This window comes from Hippocampus guttulatus, chromosome 4, assembly GCF_054856545.1.
Source record: "Hippocampus guttulatus isolate MCC_2025c chromosome 4, RoL_Hgut_1.0, whole genome shotgun sequence".
NCBI classification, from domain to species: Eukaryota; Metazoa; Chordata; class Actinopteri; order Syngnathiformes; family Syngnathidae; genus Hippocampus; species Hippocampus guttulatus.
Window position 1 is genome coordinate 7,844,667 of NC_141264.1, and position 18,980 is coordinate 7,863,646.

Below are 18,980 nucleotides of genomic sequence, written 5' to 3' on the forward strand. Positions count from 1 at the left end.
AGGCAGCGTCAGGCCTTTACTGCAGTTTTGATTGGCTGATGGATAGGACCGACCAAGCTATGATGAGAAAATTCTTCGCTTGAAGTCACTTTTCATTTTATTTCTCTGCAGGAAAACCCTGAATTCAAAGTCAAAACATTGGAGCCCAAGGGAGAGGTGAGTTTGTCTCATGACGACTTTGAGCTAAATGGCATCCTGGGTACCTCGTCCTCGCACCAACACATACAGTAGTATCACTTCATAATTTATGCGCAAGAAGGTGAGCCACTTTTTAGATCACGCCATGAAACGAGTGAGACCGCAAGAGAATGAGTCATGAGAAGGAGTTGTTTGTCTTAACTCCATGCCCCCCTCTGTCTCGTTATGCAATTTTGCAAGCTCTCTTCGACTTACAACTCACCGAACGCGGACTCACACACACGCATGCCTACTCCTATTCTATATCTAGATTCTCAAGCCCCCTAGCTACCTTGCACATTTGTATTCAGGCAGTGAGCAAACACACAATCTGTCTCACCCTCACACGCTTTCTTATGCCCACGCTGAATTTCAGACACACAGGGGGCTCCTTACATAACGTCTGGGTTGTGTGGAGGGGGTGAGGGGCGCTCTGTGAAATGGGTGGGAAGGTAGAAGACGTGCTGTCTGCTCCGCTCCGCTCGTCTGTGTTAAGCTGCTGGGGTGAGTCACCAGTGGACTGGTGGAGGGGCAGTTGTGGGGCGGGGGCTGGGATGGTGGGGGGTTATCGAAGCTGAGGTGAGAAGGCACCATTAGGGAGCTTCCGAGTGACATGCAAAAAACAAAAAAAACAAAACAAAACAGTAGGCGTAATGAACTCATTCACTTCTACACGCTAATGCTGCAGTATATGCCAATTTACATACGGCATTGTCGCCTTCCTAAAACAATAAAGTCAATATTTTCTTTGGTCAAGGAAACGGGCAAAACTCAATCAAATAATAAATTTATGTGTATTAATAATTTCATTTAAGGGGTGGAATTGAATCATCTGTTTAACTAAGGATGTACCTGATATTAGAAGAGGTCAGCATCCTGAGGAGGTGGTATTGGCAAAAAAAAAAATCAAATTTTGTGAAAATATAACCTTGGCCATTGTTTTAAGAGGGTGACAATATTGCCATCATAGCCTTGCAAACCTGTTAGACTAAGAGAGCTGTCAATTCAGTTCCGATGACATCTGTCGAATTTAAACCATCAGATTTGGATGTGGCTTCATTTATCAGCAGTTAACCGTGTTTGATGACTGAAGTGAAGGTGAGACATGTCTGACATATGCTACTAAAATTTCGCCGGGAGGTATTCCACAATGTGCATCGCACCAAAAGGTAATTTGGCAACACGGGGGGCCTCACATGGGGCATCCGCTTTTGATGAACAAATTATTCATGATGACTTGGTGGTGGATGACGATACATCCATCCATCCATCCATTTTCCGAACCGCTTGATCCTCACTAGGGTCGCGGGGGGTGCTGGAGCCTATCCCAGCCATCTCCGGGCAGGTGGCGGGGGACACCCTGAATCAGTTGCCAGCCAATCGCAGGGCACACAGAGACGAACAACCATCCACGCCCACACTCACACCTAGGGACAATTTAGAGTGTCCAATCAGCCTGACATGCATGTTTTTGGAATGTGGGAGGAAACATGTTTGCATTAAATGGAGTGTGGAAGCCCACGGCCCACTGCGCAGTACCTAACAGTTGGCGTCCCAAATTTCTAGTTAATTCCCATTTCTTATTAATTGCAATGTAAAGTATCCAACTTCTCCAGAGATCCAAAAATCGTTTCCATGTGAAGTTTCTAGAAACGCACCATGCATTTTCTGAGTTCTGACCTTTTGAAACCAGAGAGACATGCCGTCTTTTTAAAGAAAGGAACATTTGTAACGAATGAAAATTTTAGCTCGGGTCAATCAGACAATTTCTTCAGAATCTACCACAAAAAAAAGTGACTGCCATAAGTAATGTATGACACCCTGTAGTCAGGAGAGAAAACAAAACAAAAATATTCTGATCTCAGTGTAGGTATGAATGTAAGTGTCCACTTTTTGACCAGTTTCTCACGTATGTACAGTGAAAAATGTCCGTATCTTAATTTGAACATGCCCATCGCCACACGATTAAAAATATGAGCTATACAATACAATACTATAATAAAGTAAGACAGCATTCGATTATTTTTGAGGAGAAGTGGGGAAAAAAATTGTCATTTTACCAAAATTTAATCATAGGCAACTAATCTAGATGGTCACGTGAAGTACTTTTTTTTTTCAGTTATGTAATAGTACACAAAATGCAGACCTTCCCTTACAGTCCATATACACCAATATGTCTGTTCTCCGGATATTTTTGTTTGTTGCTGTAGGATGAGACGGACTCTGTATATTGCAAGAGAAAGCATCAGGCAGCAGACAAGATTGCTTTTACACTGGTTTCTGTCAAACAAGGCAATGACATCGCCTCTCTCTTTGAGCTGGATGCCACCACGCTGCAGCGTGCTGACTGTTTGGTGCCCAGGTCAGTATTGGACAAGTGACTTTTGCTTGAGTCGTATTCAGGAGAGGAAAGTAATGTAATGTATAATAAAACTACATTTAATTTATAATGCACTTTTCTGAAAAATAAAGCTGTAGTTGCCTCAGTACGAGTGCCTAAAAGTGACATGGGGGAAAAAAAATATATCGTATTGGCCCGAATATAAGACGGTGTTTTTGCATTGAAATAAGACTGAAAAAGTGGGGGTCATCTTATATTCGGGGTCTAGACATGATACCCATTCACGGCGCTATATGGCGCCAGATATCAATGAAGGTAATGCTGAACTTGACTCCCCAGGCCAAAGTGAACCCCTGCCACGAAGAATAAAAATAAAAATAACGGTAGCGCGAAGAAGAAAAATAAAAAGTAGCGGTAAGAAGGAAAAGAGAAGAAAATAATAGAAGAGATAACAGAAAATGGAGAAACGTAGGGACAATCTGGAGAAAAGTGGGTCGAAGATCGGCCAGGTTAACCGACAGCTGAGGAGAAGTTGTAATTTACATTTCAAAAACCAGAAGCCATTCATTTACGAATGTGATTGCACTTTAGATTTGAATGAGGCAAAATAACATGCTTTTTCTCTCAAATATATTGTTATAATCATTTGTTTCAGATGTACTGTAATTATTTTCTGTATAAAAATTAATTTGGTGTTCAAAAAAGTCTTTTTTTCAAACTTGAGTCTTGAAAAAGAGGGGGTGGTCTTATAATCAGGGCCGTCTTATATTCGGGCCAATACGGTATATGTTTCTCCTTGGGACGAGAAAAGTTTCTCATCCTGACGAGAAAGTAGTGTATGTTTTACAAGCCAGTATGAGCATTGTTTTAAAATGTTCAACATTTGTATTTAGGATTAGTAGAGTACCATTGTTACTTGAATAAATATACAAAAATTGTGACCTCGGTCTTCTTGAAATTACCACTGTTTGTGAAGGGGGATTGCACACTGCATGATATGGCAGAAACTTTGTCTTAAATCTAGTTATGCTAAACATAATTATGGAGCAATATGTTTTCCAACTCCATTTAAGGACCGCTCTATTCCTCTCAAGTCCCATTAAAAATTCAGCAAATTTTCAAAGCCTTGTTAGATGTGAGACTTCACTGTCTCAGATGTTTCACAGAAACTCTTATGTGAGGCTGAGGCACCTGTGCACCAACACATGGGTGACCAGCACCAATGTGCCCATTGATGCAGAAGAGGAGCGTCCAGTCATGCTCAAGGTTTGCCCAGCGACAGGATGCTCACACAATTACTCTAAGTTCAACTCAAATAAATGACGTAGGCATTTCCTGTGGCGGTCACAATAGATTGGCACCTGTTCCACTAAAGAGGATAAGGAAGCTTTTGCGATTGTATCCGTTCCCCTGTCTGAAGTGAGAGACTTGGATTATGCCAACGATGCCAGCAAGGTCCTTGAGGCCACCGTGAGGAAGCTTCAATATGGCAACATTGCTCAAAATGAGAGAAGGTAAAGTCAAGTTGGGTCACAAACTTGGGTTTTCTGAGTTCAAGATTCAAAGTTTTTATATACCCCAACATTGTTTGCAGGTTTGTGACTAAGCTGCTAGAAGACCTGGTTTTCTTTGTATGTGTGGTTCCAAACAATGGCCAGGAGGTTCTGTCCGTGGTCACTTCTACACCCAACCGAGAGAGGCAGAAACTAATGAGAGAACAAAACATCCTCGCTCAGGTCAGCACGTATATCTCAACAGTTTCCCTCGCATGCACACATGCACACACGCACATACACACACACACCTTCGCAAACATGCAGCATTTAAAATGTGCCTGTGGGAAGTACTCGTAGTAGTTTGCAGTGGTGCAAACGCCACAATGCGGCTTCATATTGTATTTTTCAATGACTGATTTACAGTCTGGTACATGGTTAGTCACTTAATTGCAAAATCTCCTCAGGGCAAGAAAAAAACAACAAATAGAATAAAAATTATGTCCACCAGATCCAGAACTCCCCCCTCCCCCCTTCTTCACAATAAATAGGAAAGATACAGAATAAACTCACGATGACAGGAATACCCAATCAGTTGATCGTGGTCGACAGCGGAGGGTGTAGGGAAAAAAAAAGATTTTTGAGTTTGTGTGAACTGCACCCCAAGTATCCTAGCAAACTCACAGCCACACAAAAAGTATGTTTAAAAAATCTATAACAATAAAAAAGTAGACCACCTTTAACCTACGGTGCACCATGACCTGCATTACAGGAAGTTGTTAGTGGTCAGCAGTCTGCAATAACAGCTCGCGATCAGAGCCCTTTCTGTTCATTGACATGCTACAAAAGTCCGTCCTTGTCTCCTTGTGTCAGGTGTCCAAATAAGGAAGGCGGTGATTTACTTTTTACAAACTCGGTCTTGTCTCTAGTTTACTTTTCTGTTTCGTTCATGTTTGTGTCCGTTATGGCTGTTGCTAATCATGGCATGCATGTGTGCGCATGTGTGGGTGTATGTATACATATGCACGTGCGTGTGTGTTGTTCGTGTACGGGTGAGAATGGTCGATCGTGTGAGTTTGGCTGCTTGTATAGTACATCTTCAGTCAAAAAAGGTTGGGCAGCTCTACTGTGCGGTATTGGTACACAACCACTCACAGGGCTTGACAGTGCGTCCAATCCGCTCGCAAATGTATTTCACTCAATCAATCCCAGCCACTTTCACAGGAGCAAACCCCTCGGTCCCAGACAATTTACTGGATTTGACTGATTTGCAAGACCCACAGATTATTGTGTTCTATTGCGATTATAAGCATGCAGCCAACCAAAAGAAGGATGAGACTTTCCTCTTTCAGCTAAAAAAAAAGATTGTCTTTTTCTGTCCTTCTGCAATCAGCATTAGAAAATAGCTACCTTTCATGAGATTTCCATTTTCTGAGGGGGAAAAAAAAACGGAGAAAAATAAATTTTTGGATCAGGATGCACTTCAAGCATAATTTCGAGTATGGCGCCACCATTTTTTTTGCATTTGTGACATCTAAATAAGACTTTCCTTCTACAAACCAACATAACATCACAAAAGCAAAACTATTTCTGCACTCAATTGAACTGATGAAATGAACGACCTACAGAAGCAAAACAATGAGTTCAGTGTGTGCACGTGTTAAGTTTGCATGTGTATGTGCACATATGCGTGTGTGTCCGCCCCCATCCAATTTATGCATATATTTTTTGTGTGACAAAAAATAAAGCAATTGCCCTAACACAAGGGCACAACAAATGTCGTAGACCGCATTCTGGAATTACTTCGCTTGCACTGATGCTGCGGTATGGGGTTTGCATGAAGCAGATGATGTTGATGCACACGGAGCCTCTTTTGGCTGCTTGTTACTTTTGCGCGGACAAAAGTGTTCTGCTGCTTTCAGAAACTTTCTCCCTCGTCATTGTGGAAGATTTTCTTCTCCAAAAGCAATCCTCACGGGTGAATTGCTTTGATTTCTCCATCGCCACTGGTTCAAATACACTCTACGAACTACCCTCTACTCGCCCTCTACTTCTACTCGCATGATCCTGGCTGATCCCTGCCACCTGCTGCCACCTGCTGGACAGATTTTAAATGTTTTACAAAGCAGACAAGCCTGATGTGCGTCTGACCCTTGTGCACAAAGAAAAAGGAAAAGACATAAAAGTGTCATGGGTAGCCGGTCGTCGTGTCTTTTCTTGACATTTTTATGCGTCATGGGGAATAAAAGAGTTAACTTAACTCGACCGGGAAATCAATTTTCATTAGCGGCCCACTCTCCCCGCACCGTGGCATGGGCATTTTCAGACGCATTCTTAGCATCCACACCTGGCTGCAAACTGCCTGCAGGACACACAATGTGGGCTTCATTGACAATTTTAATATATTTTGGCGCCGTCCATCCCTTTTAAAGGTGGACGGTTTTCACCCCAAAAAACTAGGCAGCAGAATACTGGCAGCAAATGTCCAGCATGCTGTCCACCACTCCACAAGCTGACTAATCACAAATCACACACCTGCACCTTCCCCTTCCTCTACTTTACCAACACACGGCACTTCAGCTTGCCATAGTCCCCCCTACAGGCCCCAGTTGTCACGGTCTCATCCTGATCCTGTTGCCATCTACCCCATCTACCCCATTCAATCCATCATCACAGCCAGACACCCTCACTACTATAATAACAAGAGAAAATATTTTAAAATATCAAATACCAACCTCCGCCCACTCCCCCAATCCTCACTGTCACCCACACACCACAAACTCCTCAAACTGGCTCTATTTAACACCCGCTCACTCAACAACAAAGCACTCGTCTTACACGAATTCATAACTGACAATAACCTGGATTTCCTCTTTATCACCGAAACCTGGCACAAACACCTGGACTACTTCTCACTCAACCAAGCCACCCCACCTGGTTACACCTACATCGACAAGCCCCGCCTCACCAGCCGAGGTGGTGGGGTGGCATCAGTCCATAAAATAGAGTTTAAAATCAGCACTATATCCACCTCACCCACTCAGTCCTTTGAACACATCACCTTCAAATTCCCTGGACACTCCCCCCTGGTCATTGCTGTCATTTACCATCCCCCAAAATTCAACCCATCATTTTTATCAGACTTCTCAGATTTTGTCACACAGCTCTCACCTATCTCACCTTTCATTCTGCTCCTTGGCGACTTTAACTTCCACATCGACAACACCAATTGCAAACATGCCTCTGAATTTCTTGCCCTTTTGGACTGCCTTAACTTCACTCAACATGTCAACTTCCCCACCCACACCCACGGTCACACTCTGGACTTGGTCTATTCCACCGGTCTCACCATTGAAAAACTCTCTAGCACTAACCTCAACATTTCCGATCACCTGGCTATCACTCTGGACCTCCACCTCCCTACCCCCATTCCCAAGGAAAAACGCACCATATCATTCAGAAACCTCAAATCCGTTTCCCCAACTGACTTTTCTACCTCCGTCCTCAACCACTTGTCCATACTACCTCCTCCACTGTCCCATGACCCCACTGTTCTCACCAACTACTACAACAGCACTCTCTCCTCCTGTCTCAATCAACTCGCCCCCATCAAAACCAAATCTGTCTCCTTCACTCGCTCAGCCCCCTGGTACACCCCAGAACGCCGCAAACTTAAAACCCGAAAACGCCAGCTAGAAAGACTCTATAAAAAATCCGGTTTAACTGTTCATCTCCTCGCCTACACCGATCACCTTCAGTTATACAAGACCGCACTCAACTCCAGCCGTTCCACCTACTACTCCAACCTTATCCACACCGACTCCAACAACCAAAAGGCTCTCTTCTCCACCGTCAACAAACTCCTCAAACCCAGCGACAATATTTCAACCTCTTTCACCGTTGACAAATGCAATTCATTCCTATCCCACTTTCAATCCAAAATCGACATCCTCTACAGTTCACTCACCACCTCACCCGCCCCCCCCCCCTTTCCTACCAGCATCCATCACTCCAACTACTTCACCTCTCTCTGAATTCACACCTGTCTCCATAGCCGAACTCACCAATATCATTTCAACAATGAATTCCTCCACCTGCACACTGGATCCCATCCCATCTTCCTTCGTCAAGCACTGCTTTCCCACCATCTCCCACCTCGTCATGAACATTGTCAACTCCTCCCTCAACTTTGCCTATGTCCCCTCCTCACTCAAACTGGCTGCCGTAACCCCCATCATCAAAAAACCCGGACTCAACCCTGACATCATGAGCAACTATCGACCCATCTCCAACCTCCCCTTTCTGTCCAAAGTCATAGAACGTGCCGTCGCATCTCAAATTAAAACCTACCTAAACAACAACCAACTTTTTGAACAATTTCAATCTGGATTCCGCACACAACACAGCACTGAAACAGCCCTCCTTAAAATCACCAATGACCTCCTCCTCGCCTCTGACTCCGGCCTACTCTCCATCCTCATCCTTCTTGACCGTACAGCTGCCTTTGACACCATCAACCATTCCATCCTACTCTCTCGCCTACAATCCCTAAACATCACCGACAAAGTCCTCACCTGGCTTCACTCATATCTCAAAGACAGGAAACAATTCATACACATAAACAACTGCTCTTCCTACACTGCCCCACTGTCCCAAGGTGTCCCCCAGGGTTCTGTGCTTGGTCCTCTTCTCTTCATTCTCTACCTTCTACCCCTCGGCCAAATCATTCGTCATCATGGTCTCCAGTTCCACTGCTATGCTGATGATGTCCAATTGTACATATGCACCAAATCATTTACCCCAACAACCCACTCCACCCTGTCTAACTGTCTTTCAGATATCAAATCCTGGATGCAAACAAACTTTCTCACTCTTAACTGTACTAAATCTCAACTGCTTATAATCAGTCCTCGGTCCCTCACCCAAACAACCTCCAACTTTACCCTCACTATTGACAACTTCACCCTGTCCCCCTCCTCTCGGTGTCCTTTTTGATAATAACCTCTCTTTCGACCAACACATCACCCAAATCACCAAAACTGCTTTCTTCCACCTCAAAAACAATTCTCGTCTCCGCCCTTCACTTTCTTTCAACGCTGCTCAAACCCTCATCCACGCCTTCATCACCTCCCGCCTTGACTACTGCAATAGCATTCTCTACGGTACAACCTCCAAACTCCTCAATAAACTACAGTACATCCAGAATGCCACCGCCCGCCTACTCACCCACACCCGCACTCGTGATCACATCACCCCCGTCCTTAAAAACCTCCACTAGCTTCCCGTTCCCCAGCGTATTCAATTTAAACTGCTCCTACTCACCTATAAAGCCCTTCACAATCAGACCCCCTCCTATCTTTCCGACCTTCTTTTGCCAATACACTCCTTCCCGCAATCTCCGCTCCTCAAACACAAACCTCCTCGCCATCCCCGTGACCAAGCTCAAAACCTGGGGGGACCGAGCCTTCTCTGTCACCGCCCCCACCCTCTGGAACGCTCTACCACAACACATCCGCAACTGTACTGACCTCCAATCCTTCAAATCATCCCTTAAAACTCATCTGTTCCGCAATGCTTTTAATACCTTTTAATCTCTTTTACCCATTTTGCTTTTTGTTCATCTAAATGTGCTTTTGTAAATTATGTATGCTTGTTTTAAGTGCACATTTTTATCCTGTGTTTTAAGCTCTTGTAAAGTGTCTTTGAGTGTGATGAAAAGCGCTTTCAAATAAAATGTATTATTATTATTATTATATCTAGCACTATTTTGCGACGGAGACAGCCCACTTGTCTATTTTCAGTGATACATATTGGAATAATAAATACTGTTGGTACTATTGTTGTAAAACACAATATGTATCTGGGTGGTTGGGTCTCAACTATTAACCCGAAATTTCTCTCTACAATATGTTTATGTGCCTCCATTATTCTCAAATCTGCATTGTGATTCTTATTGCATTTGTGGAATACATGTTAAGCAGCAAACTCCACCCATTTTTAGCCAGGTCAGGAACAGCCCTTTTGCCACTTTCCGTCAGCTGAAAATGAGCGCACAGTTGCTCAGGGCTCAGGTAACGAATCTGTGCTGATGCGTCCAGCTGAAAAAGTACACTAACTTTTGCACTGCCACCAGTGCAAAAGTTAGTGTAGAGCCCTGAATGCAGCTAGCATCCAACCAGAGTTGCAACTGGAGGAATATTTATAATAAGGGGATTTTTTACAGGTATATTAGTATATTTAATAGTGATAAGCTGGTAAGGTATCTTAAACATTGTTTGTTTGGTTATATATTTTTAACAGTTCAGGCAATGCGGGGTGATCCGTCCATGTAAAAGGATGCACAGTGCAATTAATATTAAAACAGCCATTGATTGGAGACACTACGACTAGGACCTGCAGATTTCGTATCTTCAAGGTATGAAAGTCCAAAAATGTGAAGTTGACTCATGCAGGTGTTTGTTTTTTTTTTCCCTCAGATTTTTGGTATCCTGAAGGCTCCATTCACAGACCAAGGTGATGGCCCCATGTTGAAGTTGGAGGATTTGGGAGACCAGCGCTACTCCCACTTTAAATATATGCTGAGACTCTGCTACAGAGTGCTGCGACACTCCCAGCAGGACTATCGCAAAAACCAGGCACGTCTGAATGGAGAGCTTGTTGAGTTCAAGCGCACAAGTAGTCAAGGTTGTCTAAGGATACTTGGAGACTTTGTAAAAGTTTTGTCAGACTGTACAGGACAAAAAAAGGTTTGCTGGGATCGTAAGTTGCTGTACATATACGGCACCAAATACCTGCCTGATATCTTACATCATTAACTGACATTAAGTGACGGCATTTTGAAAAGTGAATTATTATATATTAATTCAAGAACAATTTATTATATTTTCCATTCCATTCATACAGGAGTATATAGCAAAAAAGTTCTCAATCATGCAGTCTCAAATTGGGTATGAGATTCTGGCTGAGGATACCATCACTGCTCTGCTGCACAACAACCGCAAGCTGCTGGAAAAGCACATCACAGCTAAAGAAATTGAGACATTTGTCAGCCTTCTAAGACGGAATCGAGAACCCAGGTAATTCATTGTCACCACTCACACCTCACCAGCTCATAAAGTCGAAACTGGCAGGTCGCCTCGCAAAAAAGGAATTGAATACTTTGCTTCTCATTTTGCTGTATACTTTCCACTCTCTGTGATTGTCAATTTAATGTTGACTTACTGCGATACTGTATATTATTCTGAGCATCCCAAACAGAGTTTGAGTGTACTGTACAACTAAGCACATGGCTAATTTGAGTGAGAGAGCCAGCAGACTATGAGCCGCAGAGATTCCCGCATTGTTGGGAAGGGGTGCCCAAATGGATCTGTCCGCTCATTTTTCTGTGCATATTCCACTCCTCTATTATTGTTATTGACTCATTGTCACATTAATCATGTTGTACTGTGCATCTTAGATTGATATGTGTGTGCCCCTTTCACAGTAAGACACTCAAAAGATAAAGAAAAAGCTATCGCTCACTTACTCTTGACTTGAGGTTTTGCCCGACTTCGGGTTTGTAGGCTGCTTTAGAGGCATCTTTGACCAGAAAAAATTCAATTGGTGATTTTCTGAATAGTATGAGCTCAGGGGGCGTGGCTTCAACAGTAGTTTTTATTTATGTATTTATTCATTCATTTATTAAGTAGTTAGCTTCTGATGTGTGTGTGCTCTTTTCTTCCAGATTCTTGGATTATCTCTCAGATCTGTGTGTGTCCAATAAGACCGCCATCCCTGTCACACAGGAGCTTATTTGCAAATTTATGCTCAACCCCGCCAATGCGGATATCCTTATCCAGACAAAGTGAGTTACAACATGTGGTGACATGAATATCACAGTTTCATTTGTGTGTGTGCGTGCGTGCATGTATTTCTTTCTTTCTTTCTTTTTGTAACAACTACTCTGTCACACGCTCACATCCAGACTAATCCCTAATACCGAGACGCCCCTGGAGTCCTCTTTGATGCAGGAAGACGGGGAAGAGGAGGAGGTTTGGCTCTATTGGATCGACAGCCACAAGGAGCCTCATGGCAAATCCATCCGCCATCTGGCTCAGGATGCTAAAGGCAACCACAAGATGGATGCAGATATCATCACTTACTACAGGTGGCCCTATTGCTGTTACTTCCTTAATGTCTTCCAACTTTTTTTTTTTGCCCTGGAGTGAAATGATGAGAAAAATCAGACAAGTGAGTTTTTACTGCAGAGAACCAGCCTTTTTCCCAATCCCTCATTAATTTCCTCTTGTCAGGTATCAGCTGAACCTGTTTGCTAAAATGTGCCTGGACCGTCAGTATCTTGCCATCAATCAGATCTCCGCTCAGCTTCCTGTGGATCTCATCTTGCGCTGCATGTTTGACGACTGTCTGCCCTTCAACCTGCGAGCCTCTTTCTGTCGCCTCATGCTTCATATGCATGTGGACCGTGACCCACAAGAAGCTGTGGTTCCTGTGCGCTATGCGCGCCTCTGGACCGAGATCCCATCCAAGATCACCATCCATGAGTGAGCATCAGACATCTGATGACCAAATGGCACGAACACACATCGCGATCTGCTACATGTCTATTGTTATTGTGTTTCTCTGCAGATTTGAATACGAGTCAGCAGATACCTCGAGAGAGGAGATGAAGAGGAAGTTTGCTCCCACCATGGAGTTTGTTGAAGAATATCTCAAGGATGTGGTCAGCCAGCCTTTTCCATTTGGGGAAAAAGACAAGAATGAGCTGACTCTAGAGGTATAATTAACCTGACAAGTTGCAAATCAGATCATATACAGTTAATACATAAGATAAGATAAGAAAACCTTTATTTGTCTCACAATGGAGAATTTCCCAATTTACAGCAGCAACAATTATGAAAGGGAGAAGTAGAAATGCTGGTTTCGTGTATGATATTTTCAAACTGCGAGCAATATTGAATGTAGGCTTCCTCCACTCCCAGGCCCCGCCCCCTCGCCACGATGCCCAAAGAAGCGCCCCAGCTAAGCGCACGCAGCTTCATTGCTAGCATAAATTATTCATGGAGTTCACTAAACATAACATGTTACTGGTTTTTATGTTGTGTTTTTAATTCAATTAAAAATATTAGAGAGATGATCAACTTACTTGACAACCAGAGAAAACAGTCATGTCGGCACCAGTGGTTAGAGCCATCTGCGGCACTCCATTTGCAGCCGTTCGCATCTGGGAAACCACTCTTATATATACAGGATGACCCAAAAAAAAAAACGGGCCCCAACTCTGATTAGGCCCCGTTACTTAGTGCTTTGTCCGAATGAAATGAAACTTTGGCCATAACTAGCTTATTATATTCAAAAGATCACATCAAAACACTAGGGTCTTTGGCCTTTTTTTCTCCGTTCTACATCATATGTTCTAGATGGCCTCCATTTAGCTCCGTGCATTTCTTGAGGCGCAGCACGAAGTTGTCCATGACGTTCTGACAGACTGAATTGGTAATGGCTCTCATCTCCTCCCTGATGGCTTTCTTGAGTTCCGTGATGGTTCTGGGTTTCCCTGCGTAGACTCTGTCCTTAAGATAGCCCTAAAGAAAAAAAATCTGGAGGGCTTAGGTCCGGGCAATGGGGTGCCCACTCAAAATCAGTCTTGAGACTGATCACTTGGCCTCCGAAGTTCTCTTTCAGCCAATCTTGGCACAGGTTTGAGGTGTGAGAACTCACTGGCAGCGTTGAGGTTCTCCACGGTCCCATACTTCTCGAAGTGGTGCACCCAGTTCTGAATTCTGCTTTTGGATGGAGCCTTTTCACATTCGAACTGACGCATGAAACTGTCCTGGGTTTTCTTAAACGAGCCTGTCTTGTAGTAAAATTTAACACAGTGTATTCTTTGTCCCAGCTCCCACTGGGGTCTTGTAAAATAAGGGCAATCGGTGAATAAATAAAGGAGATATCACATAAAGCCCGTTTTTTTTGGGTCACCCTTGTATATGTTTACCCTTGATTTGATTTCTTCTTTTGAATTTTTGTTGCGCGGTTAAATAATCTGGCCAAGTCTATACTAGTCTCATTTGCGACATTCTGCGTGTATCCCCCCCTAAGCTCTGTGAGTGGCAGTTCAAATGAGCAAGTGATGTATTCTTTGGTTACGCCTTCTGTCTCTCCAGGCTTTGAATGGCCAATTTCCTTTACACTGTGACAGCATTTAAAGTAATAGTTGAGTTAATTAGTGGCAAAGATCATTTTAATAATATTCTACTGTCATGTCAGATAATAAAGAGAGTTTTAACATGCTTTATGACAAAAAGTGTGCACCTTTAAGGGGGAGGAACTGTTCGATGTGCCTGTAGGCTTAAATCCAGTACGCTAGTACTTTCCTACTGTACATTTCTGAATGGTTTTATTTTACTCTTCTCTCCTCTAGGTGGTGAATCTCGCTCGTAACCTGGTTTACTTTGGTTTCTACAGCTTTAGTGAACTCTTGAGACTCACCCGCACTCTACTGGCCATACTGGACATTGTCCAACACCCGCTCACTTTCATGAACAAGCTCACCAAAAGTCCAGAGGCTGGTGGGTGTTCCTACAAGCGATTTTAGTTTACTGCCTCTGTCATTTTTATGTATTGATTCTATCTAACCTACCGGTAATTAGCTCATCGCACAGTCACTGATGGCGTAGTGGTGCAGTCACCTGACTGATGCAATTGCTTCTCACTCAGTGATGGTGTGAATGTGAGAGTGAATACTCTCTTTTCTTGTGGACAAATGTGGCTCGGCTGAAACATGTCGACTACGTCGACAAATGCAAGACAGCCGTCCAAATGTGTGAAGGTGGCCGTCTCCTCCAGGTAACAATGTTCTGCGCACGATCCACGGCGTTGGAGAAATGATGACCCAGATGGTGATGAGTCGAGGTGTGCCACAAGGCCTGCCCGACTCGCCTCCTTCACTGCGCTACGGCAAAGGACACATGCTTCTGGACAATGAGGACGTCATGGTGATGGACACCAAGCTAAAGATCATCGAGATCCTTCAAGTATGTGCTCCCATGTCAATGTGCATCGTGTTGTGTGGTTGAAGGTCATCTGTTTGCTAATTTGGTGGTGTTCTCACTTCTCTTTGTAGTTCATCCTGAGTGTGAGGCTGGACTACAGGATCACATATTTGTTGTCCATCTATAAGAAAGAGTTTGGAGAGAAGAGCATATCCGAGAGTGCCGCTTCTCAAACTGACATGCTCCTGATGATGACACGTAAGATGCCTTTTAAGATTCAACTTCATTTTCTCTTGTCTCAATGCTCTGCTCTTCATTTTGATTTCTGTCCAGCTTCCGAGCCAGACATTGATGAGATTGCGACCAAAGCAGAGAGCATGTTTGCTGGGAGGTAGGTCAAATATGCACTGACTTTCTATTCACACACCATCCTCACGCTCTCATTAAAACCGATTGAATGATCGCTTCTTGTGCATCATGCTCTATCCACAAATGAACTTGACTGTCCAAATGTAAGTGAGAATTCAAGTTCCCTTTCATCTCAGCTCCGAGTTAATCGCAGTGGAGCTTGACGATGAAGGTGGCCGAACGTTTCTGAGGGTTCTGATCCATCTCATGATGCAAGACTATCCTCCATTGGTGTCTGGGTCACTGCAGCTCATCTTCAAGCACTTCAGTCAGCGAGCTGAAGTGCTACAGGCCTTCAAACAGGTACACAAAAGTTGACATCAGTTAATTGGATATCGTGGTATCTTAAAGGATTCAAATGGTTATTTTAAACCTAAATACTGCCATCTGTGCTTGATTTATTTCCTGTGTGTGCCTATTTTCCAGGTCCAGCTGTTAGTGTCAGAGCAAGATGTGGAGAACTACAAGCAGATCAAGGCAGACTTGGACCAACTGCGTCTTACTGTTGAAAAATCAGAATTGTGGGTGGAGAAGAATGGAGTCTACAATGGTGAAGATCTTGGTGTCAGACAGGGCAAAGAACAAAACATCGAGGTAAATAAAAGGGTATCCATAACACAGTTGAAATGTTCATCTTGAAATGACCGTTGCGTTTCCCAACCTTTCTTGAGCAAAGGCACATATTTTGCAAAAATGTCATAAAATGTGGAATTCCTCTTTGCTTAAAAGTATACATCGAGAAAAATAAATACATAAGTTATTTTTGTTGTAGCTTTTACTCTTCAGATCTGCGCAATAAATATTCTCAGCATTGCATTATATTTTATTTTACCTTCTTTAAAATCTATTCAGCTTGTGCTTATGGCCATACAACCTGATATTTACTGTGATGCCATTCTGCAAATCGCCGTTGCTACGTTATTGTATATTTCGCGATACAGTTCAGACATTGAATAATTCAAAACGGAAATAAAAACAAATAGGCTGTCAATATTTTGTCACTCAAAACCATTGAAAGAACTACAGTCGAAATCTTAAGAAAATGTGAACGTTGCTCAGAGTCTTTCTCGTGGCGCCTGTTTGTTGTTTTGGTTCAGACACATGTGTTCCTGCCTCTCCTCAAAATCAAAATGTCCTGAATGTTCCCGAGAGGCTCTGATAGGGGTTGGCATGTCCGAGTACGGTTCGTAATTAAAATTGCTTGTGATGACTGATTTTTCTTTGTGTCTTGCCAGGAGACTGGGCTGAGCACAGTCCACGATGGGAACAATAAACCTCAAATAGACAGCAACAAGGAAAACAACTACAACATTGTCAAAGAGGCAGGTTTCATGCCTGTCTCTTCACATTTTTTTCTCATTGGATGCCACGAGCACGTCTGTTTGGTAGTTGTCAACAGAGTGTTATTTGTGTGTCATATGTAGATCTTGCTACGGCTCAGTAAACTGTGTTACCATGGTAAAAAGATCCGTACACAGCAGCAGCGGCTTCTGAAGAACATGGGGGCTCATACGGTCGTGCTGGACCTCCTTCAGATCCCCTTTGAAAAAGTGAGCATGAACCACCACTGCCGGCTGACTTATCTTGTGACAAACTGCCTGACCGTAACTCCTGTTGCCCCTCTTTTAATTGTTCTTTCCCAGAGTGATGATAAGATGAATGAGATCATGACCCTGGCACATGCTTTCCTGCAGAACTTCTGCAGAGGGAACCAACAGAACCAATTTCTGCTACATAAACACCTCAATCTCTTCCTCACTCCAGGGGTGGGTATGATTGGAATCGTATTTGAGAAAGCACTACAATAAAACTGAAGGACACTTTATCCGCCGCACATAATGGCATAGTGAAGTATATATTTTTCGACCTGCCAGCAAGATTTTAATGAAGCCTTAATTCACCCCACCCCACTCGCATCACTGACCAAAGTCGTGCCTGTCACAAATATGCATGCGACAGGTATCCTATAAGTGCAACATGAACTATTTAATAGTACAGGCACAAGTCGACGTTACCCCAGGCTGCTTTGTCGATCTCATGCCTTATTCATGTTGTAAAGTCGCCAAACATGAAATGTTACCGGTTCAATCTTGTCTTTCTGGAATTTACAATCAATTAAAAATCGAAAAAGAGGTGATCAACTTACCGTATTGGCCCGAATATAACACGGCCCTGATTATAAGACGACCCCCTCTTTTTCAAGACTCAAGTTTGAAAAAAATACTTTTTGAACACCAAATTAATTTTTATACAGAAAATAATTGCAGTAAATCTGAAACAAATGATTATAACAATATATTTGAGAGAAAAAGCATCTTGAAATTTACACCATAATCTTCTCCTCAGCTGCCGGTTAACCTGGCCGATCTTCGACCCAGTTTTCTCCAGATTGTCGCTACGTTTCTCCATTTTCCATTATCTCTTCTATTATTTTCTTCTCTTTTCTTTCTTACCGCTATTTTTATTTTTCTTCTTCATGCGAGCACTATTTTTATTTTTATTCTTTGTGACGGGTTCGCTTTGGCCTGGAGAGTGAAGTTCAGCATTCGCTTCAACGTATTCTGGCGCCATCTAGCGTCGTGAATGGGTATCATGTCTAGACCCCCAAATATAAGACGACCCCCACTTTTTCAATCTTATTTCAATGCAAAAAACACCGTCTTATATTCGGGCCAATACGGCACTTGACAACACATTGGGAAGGGTGAATTTAGCCCAGCGATGCAGCTGTCCGTGTAAGAAATCATCATAACAGAAGAATAACAAAACCTTTATTCGGCTCACAATGGAGAAATTCCCAATTAACAGCAGCAAAGTGATGAAAGGAAGGAAGTAGAAGAACAAAAAATATAGGAGCTGCTGTAAAGGCAGCCACTCTTGCGGCGCCATCTTGATGTCATAATAACATCCATCCATCCATCCATTTTCCGAACCGCTTGATCCTCACTAGGGTCGCGGGGGGTGCTGGAGCCTATCCCAGCCGTCTTCGGGCAGTAGGCGGGGACACCCTGAATCAGTTGCCAGCCAATCGCAGGGCACACAGAGACGAACAACCATTCACGCCCACACTCACACCTAGGGACAATTTTAGAGCATCCAATCAGCCTGCCATGCATGTTTTTGGAATGTGGGAGGAAACCGGAGCACCCGGAGAAAACCCACGCAGGCCCGGGGAGAACATGCAAACTCCACAGAGGGAGGCCGGAGCTGGAATTGAACCCGGTACCTCTGCACTGTGAAGCCGACGTGCTAACCACTGGACTACCGGGCCGCCCGTCATAATAACATGATAAACATAAATAAATGAAATATATTTACCTTACTTACAGTATTTGTCTCAAGGGCTCTCTATTTCCATTCCTTTTAACTTTTGCTGCTAATCAGATTTGTATAATCTGGTCAAGAAAACTATCTGTGTGACAGGGCTGTGTGCTGTAGCCTGAGAATGGATGTGTGATTGACATGTTCTTTGGTCACTCCTCCGGTCTCTCCAGTCTCTAATTGGCCAGTTTTGTCACACTGTGTCAAGTTTAGAAATAATGATTAAAAATGGAATTAGTCTGTGTTCGT

General features: G+C 43.4%; 2 protein-coding genes across 4 annotated transcripts in view; both read left to right on the forward strand.

Annotated features, from left to right (window-relative positions):
- The window catches only part of itpr2 (inositol 1,4,5-trisphosphate receptor, type 2), a 70,982-nt gene that overhangs the window by 14,352 nt on the left and 37,650 nt on the right, over positions 1 to 18,980 (forward strand). For all 3 annotated transcript variants that reach the window (XM_086108549.1, XM_086108550.1, XM_086108551.1), the window contains exons 10-29: positions 112 to 156; positions 2,388 to 2,539; positions 3,685 to 3,784; positions 3,872 to 4,032; positions 4,113 to 4,254; positions 10,488 to 10,646; positions 10,915 to 11,087; positions 11,735 to 11,854; positions 11,975 to 12,157; positions 12,303 to 12,554; positions 12,640 to 12,787; positions 14,432 to 14,579; positions 14,857 to 15,044; positions 15,134 to 15,260; positions 15,336 to 15,393; positions 15,548 to 15,713; positions 15,837 to 16,004; positions 16,646 to 16,732; positions 16,835 to 16,960; positions 17,054 to 17,176. In XM_086108549.1, the coding sequence (XP_085964675.1) occupies positions 112 to 156; positions 2,388 to 2,539; positions 3,685 to 3,784; positions 3,872 to 4,032; positions 4,113 to 4,254; positions 10,488 to 10,646; positions 10,915 to 11,087; positions 11,735 to 11,854; positions 11,975 to 12,157; positions 12,303 to 12,554; positions 12,640 to 12,787; positions 14,432 to 14,579; positions 14,857 to 15,044; positions 15,134 to 15,260; positions 15,336 to 15,393; positions 15,548 to 15,713; positions 15,837 to 16,004; positions 16,646 to 16,732; positions 16,835 to 16,960; positions 17,054 to 17,176 (2,826 nt within the window). The remainder of the gene's footprint in view (positions 1 to 111; positions 157 to 2,387; positions 2,540 to 3,684; positions 3,785 to 3,871; positions 4,033 to 4,112; positions 4,255 to 10,487; positions 10,647 to 10,914; positions 11,088 to 11,734; positions 11,855 to 11,974; positions 12,158 to 12,302; positions 12,555 to 12,639; positions 12,788 to 14,431; positions 14,580 to 14,856; positions 15,045 to 15,133; positions 15,261 to 15,335; positions 15,394 to 15,547; positions 15,714 to 15,836; positions 16,005 to 16,645; positions 16,733 to 16,834; positions 16,961 to 17,053; positions 17,177 to 18,980) is intronic.
- LOC147205820 (uncharacterized) lies at positions 6,537 to 8,045 on the forward strand (the record flags this gene model as incomplete). Its single annotated transcript, XM_086108432.1, has 1 exon — positions 6,537 to 8,045. A coding segment is annotated over one exon (1,509 nt), but the record flags the coding sequence as incomplete, so codon positions are not given.